General features: G+C 29.5%; 1 protein-coding gene across 1 annotated transcript in view; it reads right to left on the bottom strand.

The window, feature by feature from the left end:
- LOC129988434 (peroxidase-like) overlaps positions 1 to 16,806 on the bottom strand; it is a 39,466-nt gene extending 22,660 nt beyond the window's left edge. The window contains exons 1-6 of the mRNA XM_056096660.1: positions 16,676 to 16,806; positions 11,622 to 11,722; positions 9,608 to 9,713; positions 6,607 to 6,800; positions 4,948 to 5,118; positions 316 to 468 (exon numbers count right to left, since the gene is read on the bottom strand). Coding sequence (XP_055952635.1) covers positions 316 to 468; positions 4,948 to 5,118; positions 6,607 to 6,800; positions 9,608 to 9,713; positions 11,622 to 11,722; positions 16,676 to 16,686 — 736 coding nt within the window. The 5' untranslated portion in view covers positions 16,687 to 16,806. The remainder of the gene's footprint in view (positions 1 to 315; positions 469 to 4,947; positions 5,119 to 6,606; positions 6,801 to 9,607; positions 9,714 to 11,621; positions 11,723 to 16,675) is intronic.
- Positions 16,807 to 24,407: the final 7,601 nt, after the last annotated feature.

Here is a 24,407-nt window from a genome sequence, read left to right as displayed (position 1 = left end):
GGTAGAACTGAGTGTAAGTTCAAAAATATAGGTAATGTTCGATGAACTGTAAAGTGAATGCTATCATTCAGCATGCTATTTCGAATAACATGTTAAACTTAGTGTATTCATGATTTTTTTTAAATTAAATGACCAGTTCATATGTAGGTAAGATTGAAAAATAGTCATATGTAATCAGCATGCGATTCATATCTAAATATTCTCCCCACCCCCTAAAAAAACAAGACTTCATAAAAAAAGAAAGATTGCCAAGCGGAACGTGTTCTCCCAGATACTTCATAATCATTTGTTATGAATCACTTTTTTAGTACTTACTGGTGTTACATGCCCTGCAAGTGACTGTTCGGAAGAAATCAAGACACGTGACTCCAAATTGGGAATAAAAAGGATCGTTTGGAGACACTGCAATATTCATGCAAGCTGGGTCGTTCGCATTCTCCTGTGTACAGCAGCGGCCCGGAACAGCAGCTACAGTGAAAAAATGTCACTATTAAATTAACCCAAATTAACCATAAAAATTTACATAGAAATGAGTTTAAATTATTGTTAGTTAAATTAACTATCAAGCCAAACCAATAGTCACCCCGAAATCTATTTGCATGCTCCCCCATAAAAATACTTTTCCTTTTTTTTCTATTTAAAAAAATGATCAAGCACTGAGAACGACCAATGCTCAGATATTTATTTTCAGAGTCGACACTTGACATTATGTTCTTAATGTTGCAAAGAAAAATTGATATTTGCATTTCTCAAACTCTTTTTCAATCGAATAAAATCAAGATAACAAAAAACTAAAATTTTAGACCAAGTTCACACACCAAATGACATTAATAATAATCGCTATGTTTTTCGAGTTATGGTCTTTATATGATGTGTATAGATGGATAAATAGATGTATAAATGGATGTATAAATGGATAAATAGATGTATAGATGGATAAATAACAACCCATTGCTGAATTTGGTAGAAAATCTGATAGAAGTTTAAACTTTAGATGTTAAAACTACTTACCAAATTTTATTTATCTATCTCTTCACATTTTGTAGTTATAGCGTTCACTCGCTCACAGACAGTCAAATCTTCTGAGAACGGATTTTGTTCAAAATTTAATATAAATATGCAAATTTAATATAAAAACTGGCTTTCATCCATTTAGCTGAGCAAGCTATAGAGTTATCGGATTCGTAAACTGATACACAAACATAATTTCCAAAAATGTGCTTACAGACTCGGTGTGATCTGGTATATGGAGATTTATCACAGTTTCGATTTCACTTTTTTTGTCCCTTACAAAACTGTCTCTGAGGATATTTTGCATAAATCACATTTTTGATATGTTACATTTTATTTGTTTAAATTGTATTTTTGGCAATTAATCTCTGCATAGGATTAATGCAAAATTACCCGAAAATTGAATTTATATATTAGAATCCCTTTTTTTGATTGATGAAAAAAAAATGTATTAGCCATAGAAGTATAAGTGTAGTGGCAAGAATATGAAGAAATGTTCATTTATTTAAATCATCGCGATTTGAAGTTATTGACTTTCAATTCTTGTTAAAGTACCAACTAAAAGACAATTAATCTTTTGACAGATTTGATTTAAAATGTCTGTGGATCCATATTTTAGATGCTAAACATTTATAATAAATTTCATCTATCTAGCTGTTTATATTTTGTAATTATCGTTTTCATATGTACATGCGTTAATTATTGATGATGATGTCGTGTTCGCGTTACCACGGAAGAAGGGTGCAGTAGCTTCTGAGGGTAAAGACCCCTGAGCACCCGAGGGCAGAAGTCTGACTTCTAGCTCATATGAAGATGACACTCACATTCGCCTGCATCAACCATGCCCGAACCGGGATTCGAACCCGGGACGCCCAGACCACGGGGAAAATGCGCTAACCCTATGCCAGGACGCCGGCGGCCAATAATTATTCTTTTTAAGAATATAATATCTATGCAGTCATCTTACCAGAAAAGATGCATCTTAACATGCAGAAAACTGATACGTCAAAATTATTGAACAATTAATAACTAATTTATTGATGAACATGGAACAGCTGTAGGAGTCAAAATTAATTAGGGAAGAAAACCCTTTTCAGTGGGATGTTCAGTTAAATTTGCGTTTTAATTGTACATCTTTTTTCTTTATTTCTTAACATCTAACTTTCATTTATTTGATTTGAACTTTTTATTTGATTTCTGAATGAGGTTCTTTAATCATGTAATCCTCTTTTTCAAATCTCAGTATAAAATTACGAAGTTTCAAAATTGTTTGGATATAGCTTCAAAAAATGGATATTAGCGTAACAAATTAACTGAAGATTCTAATTCGATTTCTCCAAAATGCTCTGTTTTTAAAGAAACTGAATCCGAAATATGTTTTATATTGTATATACCATCTATGAAATATGCTTAACCACTAACGATTATTCTTACAATATTATTTATAAAAGCACTTTAACATATTTTCTTCTGAGATTGGTGAAAACTTTATTACTATTGTTACCATTTACTTTAAAGAGACTATTAGCACTGTTTACACCATATTGGCTATTGCACAGGAGGGTATTCTCCTTATAAACCATATCTAACATAAGTTTAACCACTTACGATTATTTTTATAAAATTGTTTATAAAGGCAATTAAGCACATTTCCTTTTTAAGATTGGTGAGATCTTTATAATTACTGTCAGCGTTTACTTTGAAGAAAGTATTAACACGGCTTAAAACATATGGGTCATCTATGAAATACGCTCAACTATCGGTGATTCTCCTATTGCACTAACTATACATTCCTAAGCATTTTAGACGCATTTTCGTATGATTGATACATAAGTAATTGACTGAAAATGTGACATTGGTATCTATGAAAAGAAAGAGTTCTATTTTCTGCTTAAAAAATAAATGCATGGAATGAATATAATCTTAAATTATTTGCGTAATACAATGAAAACAAAGTATATATACCTTTCTACAAAGTGATTCACAATGCAACATTTAAACTGTTAGAGCGGGATAATATTCTTACAAACGAAACAAATAATGCACATAACTCCACTTAGATAAGGATAATTCCACGAGAGGGAGATAGAGGACACATCATCATGAAGAAATGATAAACCAGTAATAATTGGGAGACAAGATGATGCAGGGATGTTGAAGCAATAATAATTGGGAGACCAGATGATGCAGGAATGATAAACCAATAGTAATTGGAAGACAAGATGATGCAGGAATGATAAACCAATAATAATTGGAAGACAAGATGATGCAGGAATGACAAACCAATAATAATTGGGAAACAAGATGATGAAGGAATGATCAACCAATAATAATTGGGAGACAAGATGATGCAAGAATGACAAACCAATAATAATTGGGAGACAAGATGATGCAAGAATGACAAACCAATAATAATTGGGAGACAAGATGATGCAGGAATGACAAACCAACAATTATTGGGAATTCTTTATCTGGCTATATCTTATACGAAATATCAGATAGCGAGTGCCTTTTCGTTTTGCAATAAGTGCTCGAAGCTCTCCCCAATCACAGTTATGTTATTAATCAAGGTAAAATCGATGTTAATAATAAACCCTTTAAATAGTATTTGGCAATTCGGGGACATTTGCAGATGCTAGTGAAATTTTTGTCACGAAGTCAGATGCCAAGCGTATTGTATGTAAATCACTGTTGTGGGAGGTGCTTACGTATAGAAATCTAATCTAAATAAAATAGGCACTGCGAACCACGCAAGGCGTTTGCTGTCGGCGTCATTTAGTTCATTCAGCTATGAAATATTCCCATGCGATTTTGCTTTGTTTTATGTTTTTTTCCTTCACTTAAATGTCTGTAAATCGATTGATTACTTACTATACATAGATCCCTTTATGTGCAGTTTACATTGTCAGTAATATAAAAAAAAAGGAAATTTATTGCAAACTTATTTATGCAAACTTATTGCATTTCTACTTTCTTGTATTCGTAGCATACAAATAAGATGCACTTTAATTGTTTTTAAAAAAATCAACCTCCGGATTTTGAAGAATCATCTGTTTCAGACATCTCCAATCCAAAAACAAACAAACGAAAAAAAAAAACCCTAATTTTTGTAATAATATCTGTCTATCTGTAGACTTGTTAACACAATTTTTTTTTGAGTTAAACAGGTGAAATCTGTTATACGATATTTACATGAAATTTAAAGATTTTAGTCAACACCTGAGCGAAATCTCCCTACAGGAAATTTGTTATTCTCTGTGTTCAAAAGCAATTGAACACAATAACTATGAAACGCGAATGGCTGGATAGATATAATTTAACGTTCAGTTGAGCATCTAAAGTGTAGCACTGTATCAAATTCTGAACTAATAGTGTTTTCATCGACGGATTGACCATTTACCAATCTACATTCACGTGCTTGTAAACTCAACAAGTAATGAATTTACTTACAAAATTCACCATTAATGCACTTAATTACGTAGCACTACACTTACATAAATGAAATTTATTGCACAAATTGAAGTTATGTGTCAAATTTATCCCATATTGATGAAAAATATTTTTTAGAAAGCAATTATCTGATTTTCTTCGCAATATTCCAAAGTATAAAAGTTCAATCGCAGAACAAAATTATAAACATTTTAATCATTAACGGTTTTGACCAATGTCCACAATTGTAATGCGGGGAGGAAGAGAATGAGATGACACCACAATTAGCGAAGAAGTGATCGCTAAAAAGTAGCGATAAAGTATCGGAGATGCCACCCCTTTTGGTCCACTCTAAAGCTGTTTCAAATTTCTTATTGCTTTTTCATAGGAAATCGCACATTCTAAAATCATACCGTCGGTAAAAAGAATTAACATTTTAAACTTAAATTCAAATTGAAATGAAGTTTTCCAGTTTTCGTCCATTTGGAATAATTAAAATGTACTTGCGATCTTCGAATTCAGACAAGGAAATGTCGTGAGCCACAGTTTGTCCGTATATCGTAAACATGAACGACACATCTTCGGTTGGACGATGGCGATCCTGGAAAATGGTCAGAGTCAGCTCTCTGGGTTGTGGTAAGGGGGCACCATTGACAGATCTTCGGGGATTGCCGAACCCTAAAATGAACAGAGTTTCAATCATGCAGGGATTTATACAATTTTTATATAATGAAATTAGTATCGGATGATTAAAACTGGAGATATGAAATTTCTATTTAATTATTATTAATTAATTTCTACTTAATTATTATTAATTATAATTAATTTCTACATTATTATTAATTAATTTCTACTTCATTAGTATTAATTAATTTCTATTTCATTATTATTAATTAATTTCTACTTCATTAGTATTAATTAATTTCTATTTCATTATTATTAATTAATTTCTACTTCATTAGTATTAATTAATTTCTACTTCATTATTATTAATTATAATTAATTTCTACTTACTTATAATTAATTTCTATTTCATAATTATTAATTAATTAAAATAATAATTAAAAAAATAATTAATTAATTTCTACTTAATTATTATTTTTATTTTCTACTTAATTTCTAATTATTTCTACTTTTTTGTTTACGAAGTTTACAAAATATCGTAATCGTTAAACCTGGATATCTCATTTGATTTTTTAAAATTTCTTTGAGAATAATTTTTTAAATTTAAATTAATTAATTTATTATTAATATTATTTTTCAATTTTTCAAATTTTAATAAATAGTTGTAAATAAAATAATAAATAAATATTTTAATGAATATGTATAAATTGTATTTAATACTTTCATAGGATACAATGGCAACTTTAATAATAATATGTAGGAAAATCAGGTATTAATCGTTTCATTTGATTTTTGAATTATATCTCATTTGTAATGAGTGGCAAAACGCAAGTTGATAAATGCAATCTAATTTTTTTAAATATTTTTTTTCTCTCCATTTAAATGGCAGTGATTTAAAATGTTTTTAAATATGGTTCTTATCAATGCATTTTCATCGTACAGTTGAAAAAGTCTAGCTAGTCTTTCTAGAAAAGGGATCATGATCTGAACCAAAATTTGATACAAATGAACAAAATAAAATATGGACGATATGCCAAACTTCAACCATTTTGTTGCTTTTTTTAGTTGTTATGCTCATTATTAAATAATGCAAATATCAATCTGTGAATAGTTAAGCTAGTAATTGCATGAGCATTTTTATAGAACTAAAAGAAATTTGTTAAATGGGAATAAAAAATTTCTATGATGATATTTGTTGATTGTTATAATATTTTCATTACGTATAATTTCATATAGAAAAAAAAGTTTAAAAAAAATGTATGGTACTTATTAATAGACGGTGAAGGATTGGCGATTCGTTGACGATAATTTCCTCCGCGAAAACAAATAAACAAACAAACAAAATGCTAACAGGTGATTCAAGCGCGCCTATAGGGTTACAATTCTAATTCGGGTTTGGTACTATATTTGGCGAGTTTTGGCTCTTTCACCGTTGATTAATAAGTACCAAATCTTACAATAGGATTGCAAAAGAAAAATTCACTTATTGAATTCCAATTTTTACAAAAGCTTGCTAACAAAAAAAAAATTACTTTCCATTACCTGAGTAAAATGCAGGTAGGTATCTTCTGAAACACGTGTTTGCTGCGCCCCACAACGGATATCGTAAATTATTACAAATCCCATTCAATGTCCTGTAGGGGTAATTGGGATTGCATTTGATAGGTTGACTTGGTGGACAGTCGATGAAGCCGTTAGGATTATTTGCGGGGTAATTTGATCCTTCTACTTCCATCCTTTACAACATATGAATTTATAAACATGATTGAAATAACGGAAATATAAACAAATCATAAAATATGCTGTATAATTTAGATATAAGAAATTTCTATTCAGTTGCTTCAAATCAATAAACCTTATTTTTTTTTTTAATTTAAAAAAATATTCTTTGGCAAATTTGTTACTTTTGAAGAAATAATTATTTTTAAGTACAAGGTGACCATAAATTGACTTTCCCTGTTTGCAGGCATCTTCAAACAAAATTTATAAATTACATATAAACTTATAAAAAAAGCATGATAAATGCAATAAACATGCATAAAATTGATAACTTTCTTTTGACCCTCTTAAAATTGTGGTCATTTGTATAATTCTATGAAATAAATATGTCACAACAAAATATAAATGCTATTCTTATTTCACTAATTCTATGCACTTCACTTTTGTTACTGGAGGGTGTGGTGGCCTGGTTGTAAGGCCAGAGGACCGCCATCTGAACCTGTATAGTTCACTTCAAACACATCAGGGGCAAAGGTTCTTCTGTTGGTATTGCACATCTCTAGGTATCCAGCGATTTTTTTGCTTCTCTTCTTTTGGGCAGTATTTGGGCAGGAGGCATTCACTCGAGTGCGACCTAAAGCCTCATATTGACGGAGAAAGATATTTTTCGCTCACGTTTATTGGTATGTATTTTGTGGTATTGTATTCTGTGTTATAATGGCATCTAACTGTGGTGGTGAAGAGTACATGATGACTGCTTGATTTTAGCTGCAAAGCAGAATGTAAGACAGCTGAAAGTGCAGCTGATCCCGATTACCCGAAGAACAGCTATATATGTATTTCAGATGCAAAGGTTTCTTCTATTGGTGTTACGCATTCAGTGGTACCCAGAGATCTACTGTCTTCTTGTCTTTTGGAGGAGCCACTCACTCAAATGAGACCTAAAGCCTCATATCGATGGGTAAAAGCTATATTTTGTACATGTTTCATGGTTTGTATTTTATGGCAGTATATTGAGTGGTGTAATGGCATCTAGCTGTGAAAATGAGGAGTGGATGGTGACTGCTGGATTGAATATTTTAACTGCAAAGCAGAATGTGAAACATAGCTGCAAGAGCAGATTGGGACTTTTAGAGCTACTTAGGTAGTTTGTTGATGGTTTTGTATGAATAAATTTCAGAGGTAATTGTCTGCAGTTTAGTGCTTCTGACAAAGAAACCGGATAGCCCTCATTTCCTGCTGGAAAATCAGGTCAGGCTTCGTGCTCAGTAGTGCCTTCAGTCAGGCTCTTTTAGTACATGTATCGTGGTAGTAGCCTTAGATTAAAAGTTTGTAGGTAACGTTAGTGGCTTTGGCTTTGCAAGAAAGTAAAAGTCCGTTCAGTTATTAGGTTTCGCGTTGATGAAGGGCAAATTAAGGTGATGGTAACATCTTGAATGTTTTGATTATTAGGATTGAATCCACCTACAAGAATGGTGTTAAAATCTCATTAGGATGATATTGGTATGAGCTTGTGAATGGTATATTGTGATGATGGTAATGTTTTGATTACTGCGATTTAGTAGGCTAAATCTAAATAATGATCTCAAAGTTTTATATGATTGGGAATGGAATATTTCTCCATGTAAGTGGACTGTTTTTTCTTCTTTTGGGCATGAGTTTCCAGCATATTACTGCATTGAAGGAATGTGGATGATGAAAGTCGGAGAGGGATTAGAGATTGTGATTAAAACTTAGTTTGGTGAGGTATATGAGTTAGTTAACGTAGCTGAATTATAGCATCGGTTTGTTAGAAAGCAGCATTATTAGAACTTAGTTTGACGGTACGAGATATTTTAATAACGAATATGAATTAAGAAACATATGTTTAGAGAGTTGTAATTAATGGATTACATCAGGGAAGATAGTAGGAATAGTTATGTAGAGCCTAGGATTTGTTTTACGAAGACGACAGGTGTTGTCCAGATGTCGCGGCTGGGCTTCGCCTGACTCTTGTGACTAAGGGCCAACCGCCTTAAACATGAAAGCGACTAGTGGAGGACGATGACTTTGATCGCACGATATATTTACCATAGGCACTACTTAGGATGCCTATGGTGAAAAGGGAAGCGTCTCTCTAAAGAGACTAAGAGACTCCAGACCTCTCTAAAGAGACTAAGTCTGGAAATTCAGTTGCAGCTGGAACTAGACGGAGAATGTACTAGGAGTCGGTTACAACAAATCCCATTGATATTGCTTCGTACAATGATAACGGGGTGTTAGGCTGTACACAACTGTAGGCATTGTGCAAAAATTTAGAAAAAGAAGTGTCATCTCAAGTATTGTCTTCATCTTCTGATCATGATTCAGTATTAAGAGATACATCTAAAAATAGTCCGAACTTTAATTCGAAGTTGGAAATACATTTGTTGTTGTTGTTGATTATAATGGCACTTGCCATGCACAAGCTCGCTAACGAAGTCAGCGATTTTAAGCCAATGGAGAGTCTTTTGTTTTCAGCAGCGCCAAATAGGGCCAAGAGTACGTCTTAGCTACTCACGCATCACATTCGCTTTCACAACCCCTTTTTACAGGGGGGACATTCACACATCTCACAGATAGAACGGAGGAAGAACAAACATGCCCGTACCGGGACTCGAATCCAGGACGCCCAGATCACGGGAAAGACGCGCTACCCCTATGCCAGGACACCGGCGGAAATACATTTTACTTAGCTAAACTAAATCTGGAATTTGATTTCCATCCATTATAGTAGTGAAATGATACATCATCTTCTCTAAAAAAATCTAAAAATTCAAGAAACAGATAATTTTAAGTACTTTACCTGTCATGAATACTGCAGTCTGATTTATCTTCATCTGATCCAGAGCCGAAATCAGAGTTAGAATTGGAAACAGGACCAGAGTTAAGTTCATTTTCAGATGATTCACCTTTTTCAAATATAAGAATTGGTATCTGAATGTCGTAATAATTTGTAGAGAACAACAGTTAATTTAAAATTCACACTACAAAATTAATAATTTTATCCAGTAAAATAATATTTTTGTATTAGGCATGATTTCATAGAATTTTAAATGGTTTTCTATTACCAAATAATTTTTTTAACCAAATTTCCGATTGCAAAATTTTTAATAATCTGAATAGCACTTTTGATTTTTCACAAAATTTTCAGAAAATCGCATAGAATTTTTATGAAATTGTCTGATATTACAACGAGTGTCGAAAAGGGATACCAGGACCACCAATAACCTGACTTTTCATATTTTGTAGTTTAATGGCTTGTACTTGTTTACCGAAATGCAATACTATTCTTGTATTCAAGTCGTCTGTAATTTTTGTATTTCTTTCATTAACATTCTATTAATACTTCTGTGATCAAAGTTTATCAGGAAATATTAGGTAAAACAATAAGTATCCTTTTAATGTTCAATATATTTATATATCACACTTGTCCAATTTTTTCCCCAGTTAAAAATGAACTGCTGTCAATATTTTTTTTTTTTTTTTCGATCCTGAAAATTATTTTTGCGAAAACCTAGAGGATTTGTAGCGATTTTTTTAATGCATTAACAGACCCGAGGACTTTCTCAACCTTTACACAGTAGAGGCAATTTCAATCATGGAAACAAGAAAATATTACACTGTTCCAAATAAGGTGAACACGTGGTTTGTGGAACTCATTTGTCGTTTATTTTTATGAAAAATTATCAAATAACAATGATAATGTGAGAAGGTGCATTATCGCATTGCTCCCATGTGTTTTCCAGTCACGATTCAATTCATTTTCATTATAAATAATTTCATACCATCTGTGCAAAATACTTAATTGCTTTCTTTATAGATTGCTTTCTTTATTCCACCAGGGATAGAATCCAAAATGAATAACACTGATATAATAACAGTAAAAAGAACAATTTACCTCGCACTGATTTTGAGAGATTTTAGTATAATATTTTCAATCTTATTTCGGTTCTGAAGGCACTTAATTATTGAACTTTCTAGTACCGAAATCCTAACAGTAAAAAGAACAATTTACCTCACACTGATTTTGAGAGACTTTGGTATAATATTTTCAATCTTATTTCGCTTCTGAAGGCACTTAATTATTGAACTTTCTAGTACCGAAAGCCTATATCCAATTTCAACCATCTTTTAAACACATTGTTACCTTTACCTTACCTTCCTATGATCATTCGAGATCAAGTTCTTCAGAATGTTGGATACCGAGTTTCTTTATCAAAGATAAGAAGAATTCTCCAACCCTTTCATAAACCGCAATGACATCTCGTGTTCTTAAAGGTGTGATATTCAAAAGAATATCCCATTGCTATTAAGCAAACGTACGCTCGGATATTCTTTGAGTATTATCAGAAAAACTTCCAAATCTCTGTCTCTTAAACCTATCTAGAAGATCATTTCCTCGACATTCTTTCAAACACACTAAACAAAAGTGATATCCGGATATCTCGGGCATCCGCAGTAGTTCGTTAAACGGATGTTTGAGACCTTTCAGTAATGAATGAGTTACAAAATACTGATAATGAGTTATTTTCTAGTTTTATTGCTTGATGGGAACAGCTAGATATTGAGTAGTTATTTATCATTATTAGATATTGCTTTTTTTTGCCTTGCTTTTATTTTACTCTTTACTTAATTCTTGAGATTCTAAAAATCAGGTAGATGCCTAGAACCTTTCTATATCACAAAATTGTAAAGAAAAGTTAGGTTCACTCCATCGTCAAAAGGAATGATCATGGAATTTCCTTTCCTAAAAGGCTTAAAATGACGAAACAAAATTGATGTTTTCTTGAAGGAAATTTATATTTTCTAAAACTTACGAAACTTCTTGGCGTAAACATTTATCTTGCATTTCTCATTTGGAGAGCTGTCGTTAGTTTCAAAATAAGCGAATCCCGTGATGAAAACACAAACAAAGAACCTGTAAAAAAAGAAAGAAATATAAACATTTAAAAAGTCAAGACAATTTTCGTTCTCGTTATTTCTAACCTGGAGATTTTGAATGAATTTAATCCCGAATAACATGTTATTGAAGGTGAAAGTATTTGACAAAGAAGAGCTTCTTCGATTCTCAATTCACATTCTGATACTAAAATCTTTAGTTTTTTTTGGTCATTATAAAAAGAAAAAAACTTTTCCGATGTATGGGACAGTAACTATCATGGGACCATAACTTTCACAGGAACAGAATAAAATTTTTATTCAAGGTATTTTGAGGTATGTGCTCAAGATGACTCATATGAAAAATGACATTTAAACTCTAACAGTTACGGTTACAGTGACAAAATTTCAAAATTTTCGAATGGCAACACCAACAATTTTTTCAGGAATGTGTTCTCCAGAGCAAAAAAATAATAAATAACGTTCGAATTGTATCTGTTGCACGGAAATCTCAAGAAAGACATATTAAGAAAAAGCGAGAATACACATGTGGTGTGCCTGCCAGAGACTTAAAGTTCAGCAGATTTCTTTCGGTATGGCACGTGGTTTTAGTCACCATCTGCAAATGCATAGTGTATCGTTGTCAAGTAGAAAATTTGAGAAGCAAAATAAATTGTTTTTTTCTGTGGTATCTCTACTATTCTTGGTTATTTCCTCTTTTCTTCTTTGTCTATCCAGCACTGGTGATCTCCGTGCTAAAAATACCGTCCCAACGCTATCTATTGTATTTTTTTCGCTATGGGGAACAAGTTCCAATAAAGAAAAATTGATCTTGCTGGTTGAAAATTTTGTTACTGTAACCGTAATTGTTAGAGATTAACTATTGCTTTTCATAAGATTCTTGAAATACCTCAAATTACCTTGAAGCAAAATTTTATTCCGTTTCTGTGAACGGTATGTTAGTTGCAGTCACATATATCGGGATAATTTTTTATAATCACCCTGTGCATGGGTTCACAACATTTCAGAAAATGAGTATTCCCTACTATGACTGATTATTTCCACATAATCAGTGCCCCGATCTCCTTAGCAGCAGACTGCATCTTCAATTCGGTCTGATGAATTCCGACATACAAACCACGACCTGCCACTTAGATTAACTAGTTAAACTAGAACACCATTGAATATTTAAGGGTATTTAAGGGCTGTTCAACCCGTATCAATTACGGCTATCGAATAGGAACAATCAAAAACTGATTCCAATTGAACAGCTGTATATTTAGAAGTAAATTTAATAATTCAAAGTTTAATAATTCATTATTGAATAGGCGTATTAACATTTTCATAAGAAAATGCCTCACCTAACCTAGTAAAGTATGAATCTGAAAGTGATAATTATACTCTTTCAGATATAAGTTTATGAGTTATTTAGTAATTGTTTTCTTTATTAAAACAAAATCCATTCGTGATATATGAGATGATATATGGAGAATGTGAAAAGATATTATCTGGAGGGTGATAAGTGATTTCACAGATTTACTAGATTTTAGATGATAAGTACATAATGGTACAAAAGTTACACCAATCCCAATGCAGTGAAAATGCTATCGATATCAATTCCTCTCATAAGTAGAAAGGTTACCTTAACACTTTCATAGTTCCTAAAAATTAAAAATTTTCTTGAAAAAAAATCATAGGAAACTGATTGAATAATATCTATTGTCTAAAAAACTACAGACAAATGCCATCGCTTTTCTCTTAGGAAGACTATAGGTAGCTCATAGGTATGTTATTATTAGTGTAGAGGTGAAAAACATTTAATTTTTTCTCTTCAAATATATCCGTCTCTGTTTTTTTATATTTATAGATAGCATAGTTACAAGAAAAAATGTAATAGACATATTTTGCGTTTTTCATAAAAAACGGACAAAATGTTTTTCTACCAATGCAAGAAAATCAGAAAAAATATGTAACTGTTTATCCGCTTCAAAATATTAAAAAAATAAGAATTAAATATTAAAAAAACAAAAGATTATATTTGCAAATCTTCTTGAAAGAATATTTTATTAAAAACTTCAGCTTATCCAAATTTGATAGTTTAAAGTCAATTGAATTCTGAACTGCATCACGAACAAATTTACTAACTCAGTGAAATATTTACAATTTCTCTTTTTGTTCAAGCTGGTTTAAATAGTTTTTAATATTTATCAATTACAATTTTTTAAATGTTTATTTATCACGAAAATATTTTAAAATTCACTGACAAATCAGATGAATCACTACATAAAAAGTTTTAGCATAAATTTTTAAAATATATTAATTTTTTAATGCTAATTCCTTAATTCAATAATTTTAAAGCATAAGTTACAGTAGGATTCTTTTAAATTATGATAAAATATGAAAAGTGAAATAATTATAAAATGAAGTTTCATTTCTAATTTGATTTTGTATTCGAATTTATATCAGAAAGAAAGACATCTGAAAAATTTGGTAAAACATTTATCTTGGATAATCCTTGATTTTTGATAATGCGAAAGAAAATTTTACAAAGAATTTATTTTTTTAAATAACAAAAATATGTTTAGCATATTTTTTTATTTTAAATAAATTACCACTTTTTTTATCATTTTACCACCTTTGTTTGGTTTACCACTTTTTAAAAGAGCTATAAAAAAGAAAAGAAAATTTTTATTTCAATCTGGTGTAGTAAATGTTTCTATAAAGTCAACTCGTTTTTATGCTTCATGCAAGTGAAATAAAAAAAATTACTTAAATTATTCCAAAGAAAAAGTTCTCCAAATCCCATTTTAATTTAAATGATAAATTATAAAGAAAAAATTATGTTAAATATGCAAATTTTCTACATCCACGACATTATTTAATAATATAAAAATTCTTGATTAGGATATACCTAATCTAAAAGAACAAATTGCTATATTTATTTTATATACATTTTTTGTATATACATTGCTATATAATCCATTTTCATATTATTATTGAATTTTTATTTACTGTTGTAATGAATGATATTCGTTTTCATATGCTAATAATATGTTATTTTAATGTTACAAGTTTGCAATTTTCATATTCACTTCAATCTTTTTAACACTGGGCATAAAATAGAAATTATTATCTTATAACTTTAAAGAAACAATTCTTTTATATATATATAAATTTATTTCATGTATCTCGATTACAACTCTAAAGATTTTGTTCAAATTTTATATTTAGATAAGCTTTTGCCTTTTAGGTTTATCTAGATAGGTGTACCCAATCGCAAAAATACAATTATTGTGTTAACCAATTCGAATAACATGTTAAATTAAGCGCATTCATTATTTTTTTTAAATTACCTGTTCATTTGTAGGTAAGATTGAAAAATATTCAGAAATAATCAGTATGTAGTTCGTATCTAAATATTTTCACCGAAAAAATAATAATGAGATAATGACGATTTTATAAAAAGAAAACTACCGAGCAAAGTTCGGTGTCCGAGGTACTCTATCTATATGTAATACAGTCAAATTCAGAGACGAGCGAATAACTTCTGTCTTTTTTTAAAAATGTCTTAAATTAATTAAAATATCCATTTAATGTTTAAAAACTTATGCTCCCGAAAATATTATCTCACGAAAACTACTTTTACATCATCTGAAAATTCAGTAAATCAATATTTAAGTGCCACTCGTCTCATTTCCGTATAAATTTTTTCACTAATTTTTATACATCTTCGAAAATTAATTCTGTACTCAGTTTGTAACAATAGTGTTTTTGTTGTTCTGAGAAATTCGAACTAAATTTTTGGTTTCATTAAATTATTTGTGAATATTAAAGCTACAATAAAAAATTGTTTTCTTTGAGTATTAAGCAAAAGTAATAAATGTCAACAATAGAATATAAACTAAATTTTCTACAATGTCTGAAATAATAAAAGATAAAATAAAGATATACATTCAGTGATGAAAAATCAATATTACAATATTCAAAACTGCTTTATTGTACCAAATATAGTCAAGTTAGATCCATTTGTCTCTAATTAAATTCTCAACATCTTAAAAGCAAAATAATAACAGTTTTTAATACTTAAGGGAATATATTTAATATTAGACAATACGAAAAGTGAGATTTTCAGATAAAAATGAGTTTTGAATATTACAGTATTTAATATTTTAATTTGCGGAACTTGAAAATTCTGTATTAAATATAAAAGATAACTTTGAAATATGATATCAGTCCAATACCGACTTGATTAATCTTTATTTATTTTTTGAAAATATAATATTTATAATATTTTAAATATTTATTTCAAAACAACCTTGCATCTCGCACTGCATGTAACTGCTGTTCTTATTAATTCTTAAAGAAGTTAAAAACAAGAATTGTGGGTAAGTATTTCAACTTGAATTGTAGAATTGTCAGATTTCGCTTGATTTTAACATTTGTAAGCTGTTAGAACAGACAGAGTATTTTTTTGGCCGTCTTCATAATTAAACTTTATACTTGATTTAAAGGAAGAAATATATCCCAATTACTGTAAAGAAATCATGTTTACAAAATAATTTTACAGTAATTCTGAATAAACTATTATCTTGCGAAATATTTTTTTGGAGATATTTGAGAAATTTTGTTGTCGATATTTTTTTTCTAGACAGATTTATGGCTTTTTGGCAATTCTAAAGACATACATATAATAAAACACAATATTATACGATATTAAGTAATATTCACAAAGTTACATCATATTGTTGAATATTGAATAAAACAATACAATATAGCAAAATACCGTACAAATTATCGAATAGTTTATGTTATCTAGCAATTAAAAACACTGTTTTTAATAAATCTGAGAGTAGATTGATATCAAGGGTTTTGAATAATATCTTTACTTACATTGTAAAATTTTATAACTGAGAATGTAATCCACAATATAAAAAGTATATCCTATAAACAATATTAAAGAAGAAAATAAAATGTGTTTCAAAGAAATTCTTACCATAATTTCATTTTGAAGGTGCTAAAGCAGATTAAAATTTCAGTTGTGAATAAATTTTGGCTTCTAGCAAATGCTCCAAAAATCTTCGTTGTTATACTACCACTCCTTCACATTATTTTTATGAAATCTGCTTAGCAATTCAGAAAAATTTGGATGAATCGAAGCAATTTCTTACATCATTAAACCATATAAGCATGACATTCTAGTTTTTTCTAAAAATGCAATATATCAAAATTACAAGCTGCACAATGATATAAACGAAATTTTATGAAAAATTACAATGTAGTAACGAGTGTTATTGTATTTCAAACTAAGATTTCCATAAAGTAATAATGCATTTTCAGCGAGACCAATGACACAAAATATTGGTATGCCATTCATAGTATAATGATTTTCAATGATTATTACTAAAAACATATTGAAATCACTTTACATTTAAATTGTCTTATCAAAAGAAAAATATTAATCTTTAATTTCAAGGGTAGAATCGAAATTGTTTAAATACTTTTTTCTCCTTGCATGGACTGTACAAATTACAGATTAGTCAATGGGTCATCTATTATAGATAGTTTGCTTTTAATTAATTAATGAGTGAACATTTTCAAAGTCACTGTTGAAGTGCATTTTTAATTAAAAAGTATACAAAATATTTGTGTATCATTCATAATATGATAATTTCCAGTTATTATTAGTAAAAAACTTACTATAATCACTTTGACATTTAAATTGGCTAACAATAAGAGAAATATAATTCTTTAATTTCTAGATTAGAATTGAAATTGTGCAAATATTTTTTTCTTCTTGAATGGACTGTACAAATTACAGATTAGTCAATGGGTCATCTAATCATATTATAGATAGTTTGCTTTTAATTAATTAATGAGTGAACATTTTCAAAATCACTGTTGAAATACATTTTTAATTTAAAAAATATACAAAATATTTGTATATCATTCATAATATGATAATTTCCAGTTATTATTACTAAAAAACTTACTATAATCACTTTGATATTTAAATTAGCTAACAAAAAGAGAAATATAATTCTTTAATTTCTAGGGTAGAATTGAAATTGTTTAAATACTTTTTTTCTCCTTGAATGGATTGTACAAATTACAGATGAGTCAATGGGTCATCTAATCATATTATAGATAGTTTGCTTTTAATTAATTAATGAGTGAACAATTTCAAAATCACTATTGAAGTGCATTTTTAATTTAAAAAATATACAAAATATTTGTATATCATTCATAATATGATAATTTCCAGTTATTATTACTAAAAAACATACTATAATCACTTTGACATTTAAATTGACTAACAAAAAGATAAATATAATTCTTTTATTTCTAGGGTAGAATTGAAATTGTGCAAATACTGTACAAATGGACTGTACAAATTACAGAATAATCAATGGGGCATCTAAATCGTTTTATAGATAGTTTACTTTAAATTAATGAATGGGCAGTTCCAAAATCACTGTGGAAATACATTTTTAATAAAAAATATATATAAAATATTTGTATATCATTCATAATAATGATAATTTCCAGTTATTATTACTAAAAAACATACTATAATCACTTTGACATTTAAATTGGCTAACAAAAAGAGGAATATAATTCTTTAATTTCTAGGGTAGAATCGAAATTGTTTAAATACTTTTTTTCTCCTTGCATGGACTGTACAAATTACAGATTAGTCAATGGGTCATCTAATCATATTATAGATAGTTTGCTTTTAATTAATTAATGAGTGAACATTTCCAAAATCACTGTTGAAGCACATTTTTAATTAAAAAATATACAAAATATTTGTATATCATTCATAATATGATAATTTCCAGTTATTATTACTAAAAAACATACTATAATCACTTTGACATTTAAATTGGCTAACAAAAAGAGGAATATAATTCTTTAATTTCTAGGGTAGAATTGAAATTGTGCAAATATTTTTTTTCTCCTTGCATGGACTGTATAAATTACAGAATAATCAATGGGGTATCAAGATCATATTATAGATAGTTTACTTTACATTAATGAAAGGGCAGTTCCAAAATCACTGTTGAAATACATTTTTAATAAAAAAATATATAAAATATTTGTATATCATTCATAATAATGATAATTTCCAGTTATTATTACTAAAAAATATACTAAAATCACTTTGATATTTGTACTACCTTACGAAAAGAGAAATATTAATTTTTAATTTCAAGGATAGCATTGAAATTGTTCGAATATTTTTCTCCTTTCTTTCTGTACAGATTACAGAATAATCTAAGGGGCATCTAATCACTTGATAAATAATTTACTTTTAATTAATGAAGGGACAGTTCCGAAATCACTTCTGAGGTGCATATTTATGGAAAGTTTTAATTTAAAAGTGGTCAAAAAGTTTTATCTATATCTGAAATTTTACTTTATCTTTATTTGGTATTTTTTTTTAAAAAAATTCAGTTTTGACCATTATTTTTTTTAATCTATACTATTATTAAATTCGAAAAAAAATCCTTATTTTTCTTGTTATACACCCAAAAACGTATGCCCATACATTCATTTTTATTATTATTAACAATCAGGCTCCACATGATATAGATATTAAATATATAGGTTGTGCGTTAGGTTTGCTCAATTTTTTTTTAATAAAAAGTCGATTGGGTTCAAGTGCAAAAATTTCCGTTCAATGACTGAAGATATTTTTGAGCATTGTTTCTGAAGTGGAAAGGATGTTTTGAAGTTTCAACTTTTAGATTGACAAGCCATTCTTAGAGCCAAGAAATTTTTAAATAGTGATTCAAATGGACAAAAATATGCCAAATATAAAAGGAGCAGGCACTGACGTTGCGTAGATAAAAAGAAATGCATTTTCAATTTTAATGTTGCCAGATTATTGCCTTTATTGCTAATGATAGATTTTAGGCTCCATATCGATAATGGGCAATAGTAGCCACAGCGTACATATCTCGCCACTTAGGCATTTTATTTTGACTTACTAAAATCTGTCATTTTGGCCTTCTAAAATAGTCCAGCATAATAAAGAACATACAATGAAAAGATTACTACATTTCCCATAAAACATCACAGAAAAATTGGCAGTGTAAGAATATTATATCAAAATACAATTATTTATATTTTAATATTGTTGCGAATTAGTATTGTAGTTTTCCTACTAAATTATTATCATAGTTGGAAAGAGAGATTTGCAGCGATTCTTTATGGTTACTGAATGCATGCCAAGTCAGAATTTCAACGTTGGCGACAATGTGGCTCCCATTTCATGACTTTGTAGACAAAAATGAAGGTTCTGGATAGTGAAAAAAACTTATCTCTATTTCTATTAGGACCCGAGATCAGGAAATTCTTCTTGAAAATGCCATTATTTGTCGAAAATCCTTTATAAATTATGGTACTAAAGTGAATAAATCAATTCTCGCTTTTAAAATACTGATGACAAATCGAGCCTTCTAATTGTTATTATAAACATTGTTACTATCTTTTATCTAATACTTTGCTGTCTACCTGTATTGTTATTGTCTGTAAACACTGTTCTTTTTGTGCATTCTGGTTTTGCTTTTGTCAGTTGTGTTCCGTGTTATCTGGAATATTTGAAGAAAGGATCAACTTTTTTCAATACCTAGCATGGTGAACTTCTTTTATTGTACAGACACTGGTTGACTTCCCTAATAATATATACAAAATTCATTGCCACTACGAATATTTCTCATCTCTTTCTACAGAAAAGGTGAGGATTCAATCAAATTTTGGCTTCTTATTTTTTGATATAAAATAAAGAATTCAACAATTTTTAAAGCTCAAAAGTTAATTAAATATGGAATTAATCAAAATCTTTTTTTTTACAGTAAATTCTAAGCAAATTATTTCACAAGAAATATTTTTACAGAACTTTTAAATTCAAATGTTTCATGATGGATGATGGGAATTTCATTTCGTTGTAATTTTCTCTTCAATTTGAATTCGTTAAAAATATTTGACATTTCGATAGATGCAGACGATTTTGAAAGAAAGAAATACAGATGTCTGATGTTGCTAAACATTAATGATTCTTTTAATATTTCGCATTTATTTTTTAATATTTCTGCTACTTTAATTTTTTTTAATATCTTCGCTAACGTTTTCATTGGTTTAAAAAGCATTTTAAAGTTTATTTAATTTGATTAAAAAGTATCGTAATTTAATCTCTCATTATTTTTACTTACGTCTTTTTTTAAGAAATAATTAATAGTAAATAGCAAATATTAACATTACGAAGACTATAAATATACAAATAATAGAAATCCTAAGAAGTAATAAACTGTAAAAAAAACTTCAGTTTATAGAAAGATTTTGTGTGTTATGATATTTTATATAAACGCACCCACTGCATCTGCAATTTCAATTGAGTTTTTTTGTTCAACATATATGTAAGAAAAACTAATTTTACTTTTACATCGTTAAGCTGCAGAATTCATATGTTTAAAACATTATAAGGTTTTAAGACCTTCAAAATTATTTAATAATATGGGAGATAGAAGATAGTTATAACAATTTTTGGAAAAGTATTTCAAGTTTTAAGGTGCACCAAAAAAACCTAGACAAACATTTTTAAATATAACTTTATTAAAAAAAAATAAATTAAGGAAATATAACAAATAAAAATAAAAGTATAATTTTAATAACAAATAAATTTTATTGGTTTCAAAATGGCTGCGTTTTCAAGCAATACAGAAGTGCAAACGCTTATCGAAATTTTCAACAATGGACCGCAAGTAGTGATTACAATACCGGTATTTTGAGCCATTTGTATAATTTTGTAATACCGGTATTCACAAATTTAAATACCTTTTTTTCGGTGTTTACTAGAAATTCTTTAAATTGTCTCCACTATATGTTCAGGGATTGCCAACATAGCAAAATAGCATACGTTTCTGTTTTTATGTCTCCCTAACGGGCGAAATTAATTAGACTGTGAGTACAAAGTTGCATCGTACAATCAAGAGAAGTGATAAAATACTGTTTGACAACGAACTGTGAAACCCTCCACGCTTTTGCGCACGCGTTAGGTTGAGTTTAATTCTACAAAATAGGGTCGAGAGAAAGATGAAAGGAGGAGATGCTTAAATTTAACAATGAAGACTCGCGATTTTATGATACGTAAACATTACAGATAATTAGTAATACAGAAGGAAAAAGGTACTAATGAACAATAAAATATTTCAGAGAAATTTTTATTTAATATAAGCGACATAAACATTAAATTATGAAAAATAAATAAAAAAATCTCTGTTCGTAAAATTTGGTGATTACTTTTTTACGAATTAATAATGATCTTTTTTTATATTAAAATGTTTCTTTTTTATATAAGGAATTGTTTCTAGAACAAAAATTAGAATTAGCGATAAATAAAAAAAAAATCAACAAACCAAAATACAATACAGAAATCAGCTACAATATCTAAAACCATCCGACGAGAAATTGATTTATTTGAAGATGAGGGATTTAGAGGAAAAATATTTCGCGCATTGCTAACAGCAGCACCAACTAGAGTAGATGCCGAAAGAGCGTTTTCGACAGCTGGTCATTTTTGCACAAAATGACGTTCCAGGCTTTATGACAGTACAATTAATGCATTATGTTTTTTAAAATCACATTTCAAAAATTTGTAATAGTATCACAGACTGAATAGTGATATTTACACTTTTTGTGATTTAAATAAATAAGATGCCCCTTTACTTTTTTTGTGATTTTTTATATGCTTTTATAATTTATAAGTTAGAAATTATTTTTTGTGATATTTACACTCTCTAATAAAACTGCCAAATAAAACAAATTAACACCTGTGTCTTCTTTCTTTTTCTAAAATTTCTACTAACGGTATTAAAAACGGTATCCGGGTATTAAGATCTAAAAAATACCGAATACCCATATTGAACTTTTGGTACGATATTGCAATCCCTATCCGCAAGTCTTCTACCATTAATCTATTCCACCCCCACCCCCGAAGCGGTTGCTTTAGACAGTCCAAACTTTTGCTTGTTTTAGTGCTGTCCCTAGACTCTAAAATGGACTATACATTGTAATCCATAGGATTGATATTTAGGGAGTAAGATGGTCGTTCTCCCGATGATATCACGTCCGAACAATGAGCCTTGCACCACTCTTGTGTCTTTTTGACATTCTGAGCTGGTGCAGATTCTCATTAAAATGTCCTGTTTACATTGCCGGAGTACTTTTCGGCCCTCGGAAGTACAACAACTTCTAGAATGTTCCGCTGGTACGCTTTTTGATTTATTTTAACGCCCTCTTCCACAAAACCTAGAGGTATTTTGTTGCTTGCACAAATTCCGCCCCAGACTATGAGTGCCTTTGGATGGTGGCGATGTTCAACAATTACTAAGGTGCTTGGAACGCCTGTAGACCAAATCCTATCGTTCTAGGAATCATGAGCTTGTTGGACAGTAAAGAACTTCTGATCAGTGAAATGGAATCTCTGTCAGCGCTGACTTTTGGTCCGTTTCAAAAATTTTCGACGTCTTTGGAGCCGCACGAGTTTTTTTTCTTGAGTGAGAAGCTGAACTTTTTGGAACTTGTAAGGCTTCAGTCCAAGATTTGTTTCTGTCATTCGTTGCACTGATAGGTTGCTTATTCCCAGTTCACGAGCGATTTCTCTCATGGAAATCCTCGAATTTCATTGAAATCGCTTTTTGATAACATTACTTACGGCTATTGAAAGTGTTCACCTACGTTTTCGGTCACTTCCTGGACTTTGATCATCGTTGCCGAGCTCTTTGAAGCGATAAACTGCATTAGAAACTGTTTGCCGAGGCATATTAAGCAAACGAACGACTTCAAACTGTCGTTTTTCTTGCTTTAAAATCGCATATGTTTTGCTTGCCATTGTAAAAAAGGCAAAAAACAATACGCAAACTAAAAGATACATTGTAAAATATGTTATAATTGAAGTAGTAGATAATAAAAAATGAACAAAAATTAAAAAAGAATTAATTAACTTCTATTCTATAATGTAATAACTTTGTGCGAGTTTTTATGCCGCATCCTGTATTAAATGGAATTGGTCTACAATAAGTTATTATCCGGACAAAGTAAAAGTCAAGGTTACCGTTAATGCACATAATTCAGTTATTTCATTGTATTCTTAGTTATGTTTCAAATTACCCTACCATGATTCAGTAATTTCATTTAATTTCTAGTTATTTCATAAAATAACTTATTATTTTGCATGAAAAATTGGATTTTATGCTTTATTGATGCAAGTCATAGCGATTACCATCTGGCGGTGGTTAAGTTTAATTTCGTGTTGATACCAGATCTTTGAACTTTGTTTGACTTCAGACTTTTGATTTTATCTGCATTTCTTCCCTCTGACTGAATGAAAGCTTCAGTGACAAGTCAGAAACTTTTCCCAACATTGCTGATAATATTCTGCAGCACTATTAATTGGCTAAGAGAAAGTAAAATGTAGTTCAGAATGAGAATTAAGAAGTTAATAAGGAATTCAATGAAGTAAGCTTAAACGTTCTTATGATGGTTTGTTTACGTTTGATGGCTCTTATTCTATAATAAGTAAAAAGACCCATTCCAGTGCCACGTACTTTAGTAATATTTTCAGATAATATATTTAAATAATATTCAACAACTTGAATTTAACGCCAGAAAGAAATTTTCAAACTTGTCGGCTGTCACAAATTACCCCGGGTATGGGACAGATT

Source organism: Argiope bruennichi, chromosome 10 (assembly GCF_947563725.1).
Source record: "Argiope bruennichi chromosome 10, qqArgBrue1.1, whole genome shotgun sequence".
Classification (NCBI taxonomy): domain Eukaryota; kingdom Metazoa; phylum Arthropoda; class Arachnida; order Araneae; family Araneidae; genus Argiope; species Argiope bruennichi.
The sequence above is the reverse complement of the archived record's forward strand: the minus strand, read 5'-3'. Positions and strand labels throughout refer to the sequence as shown.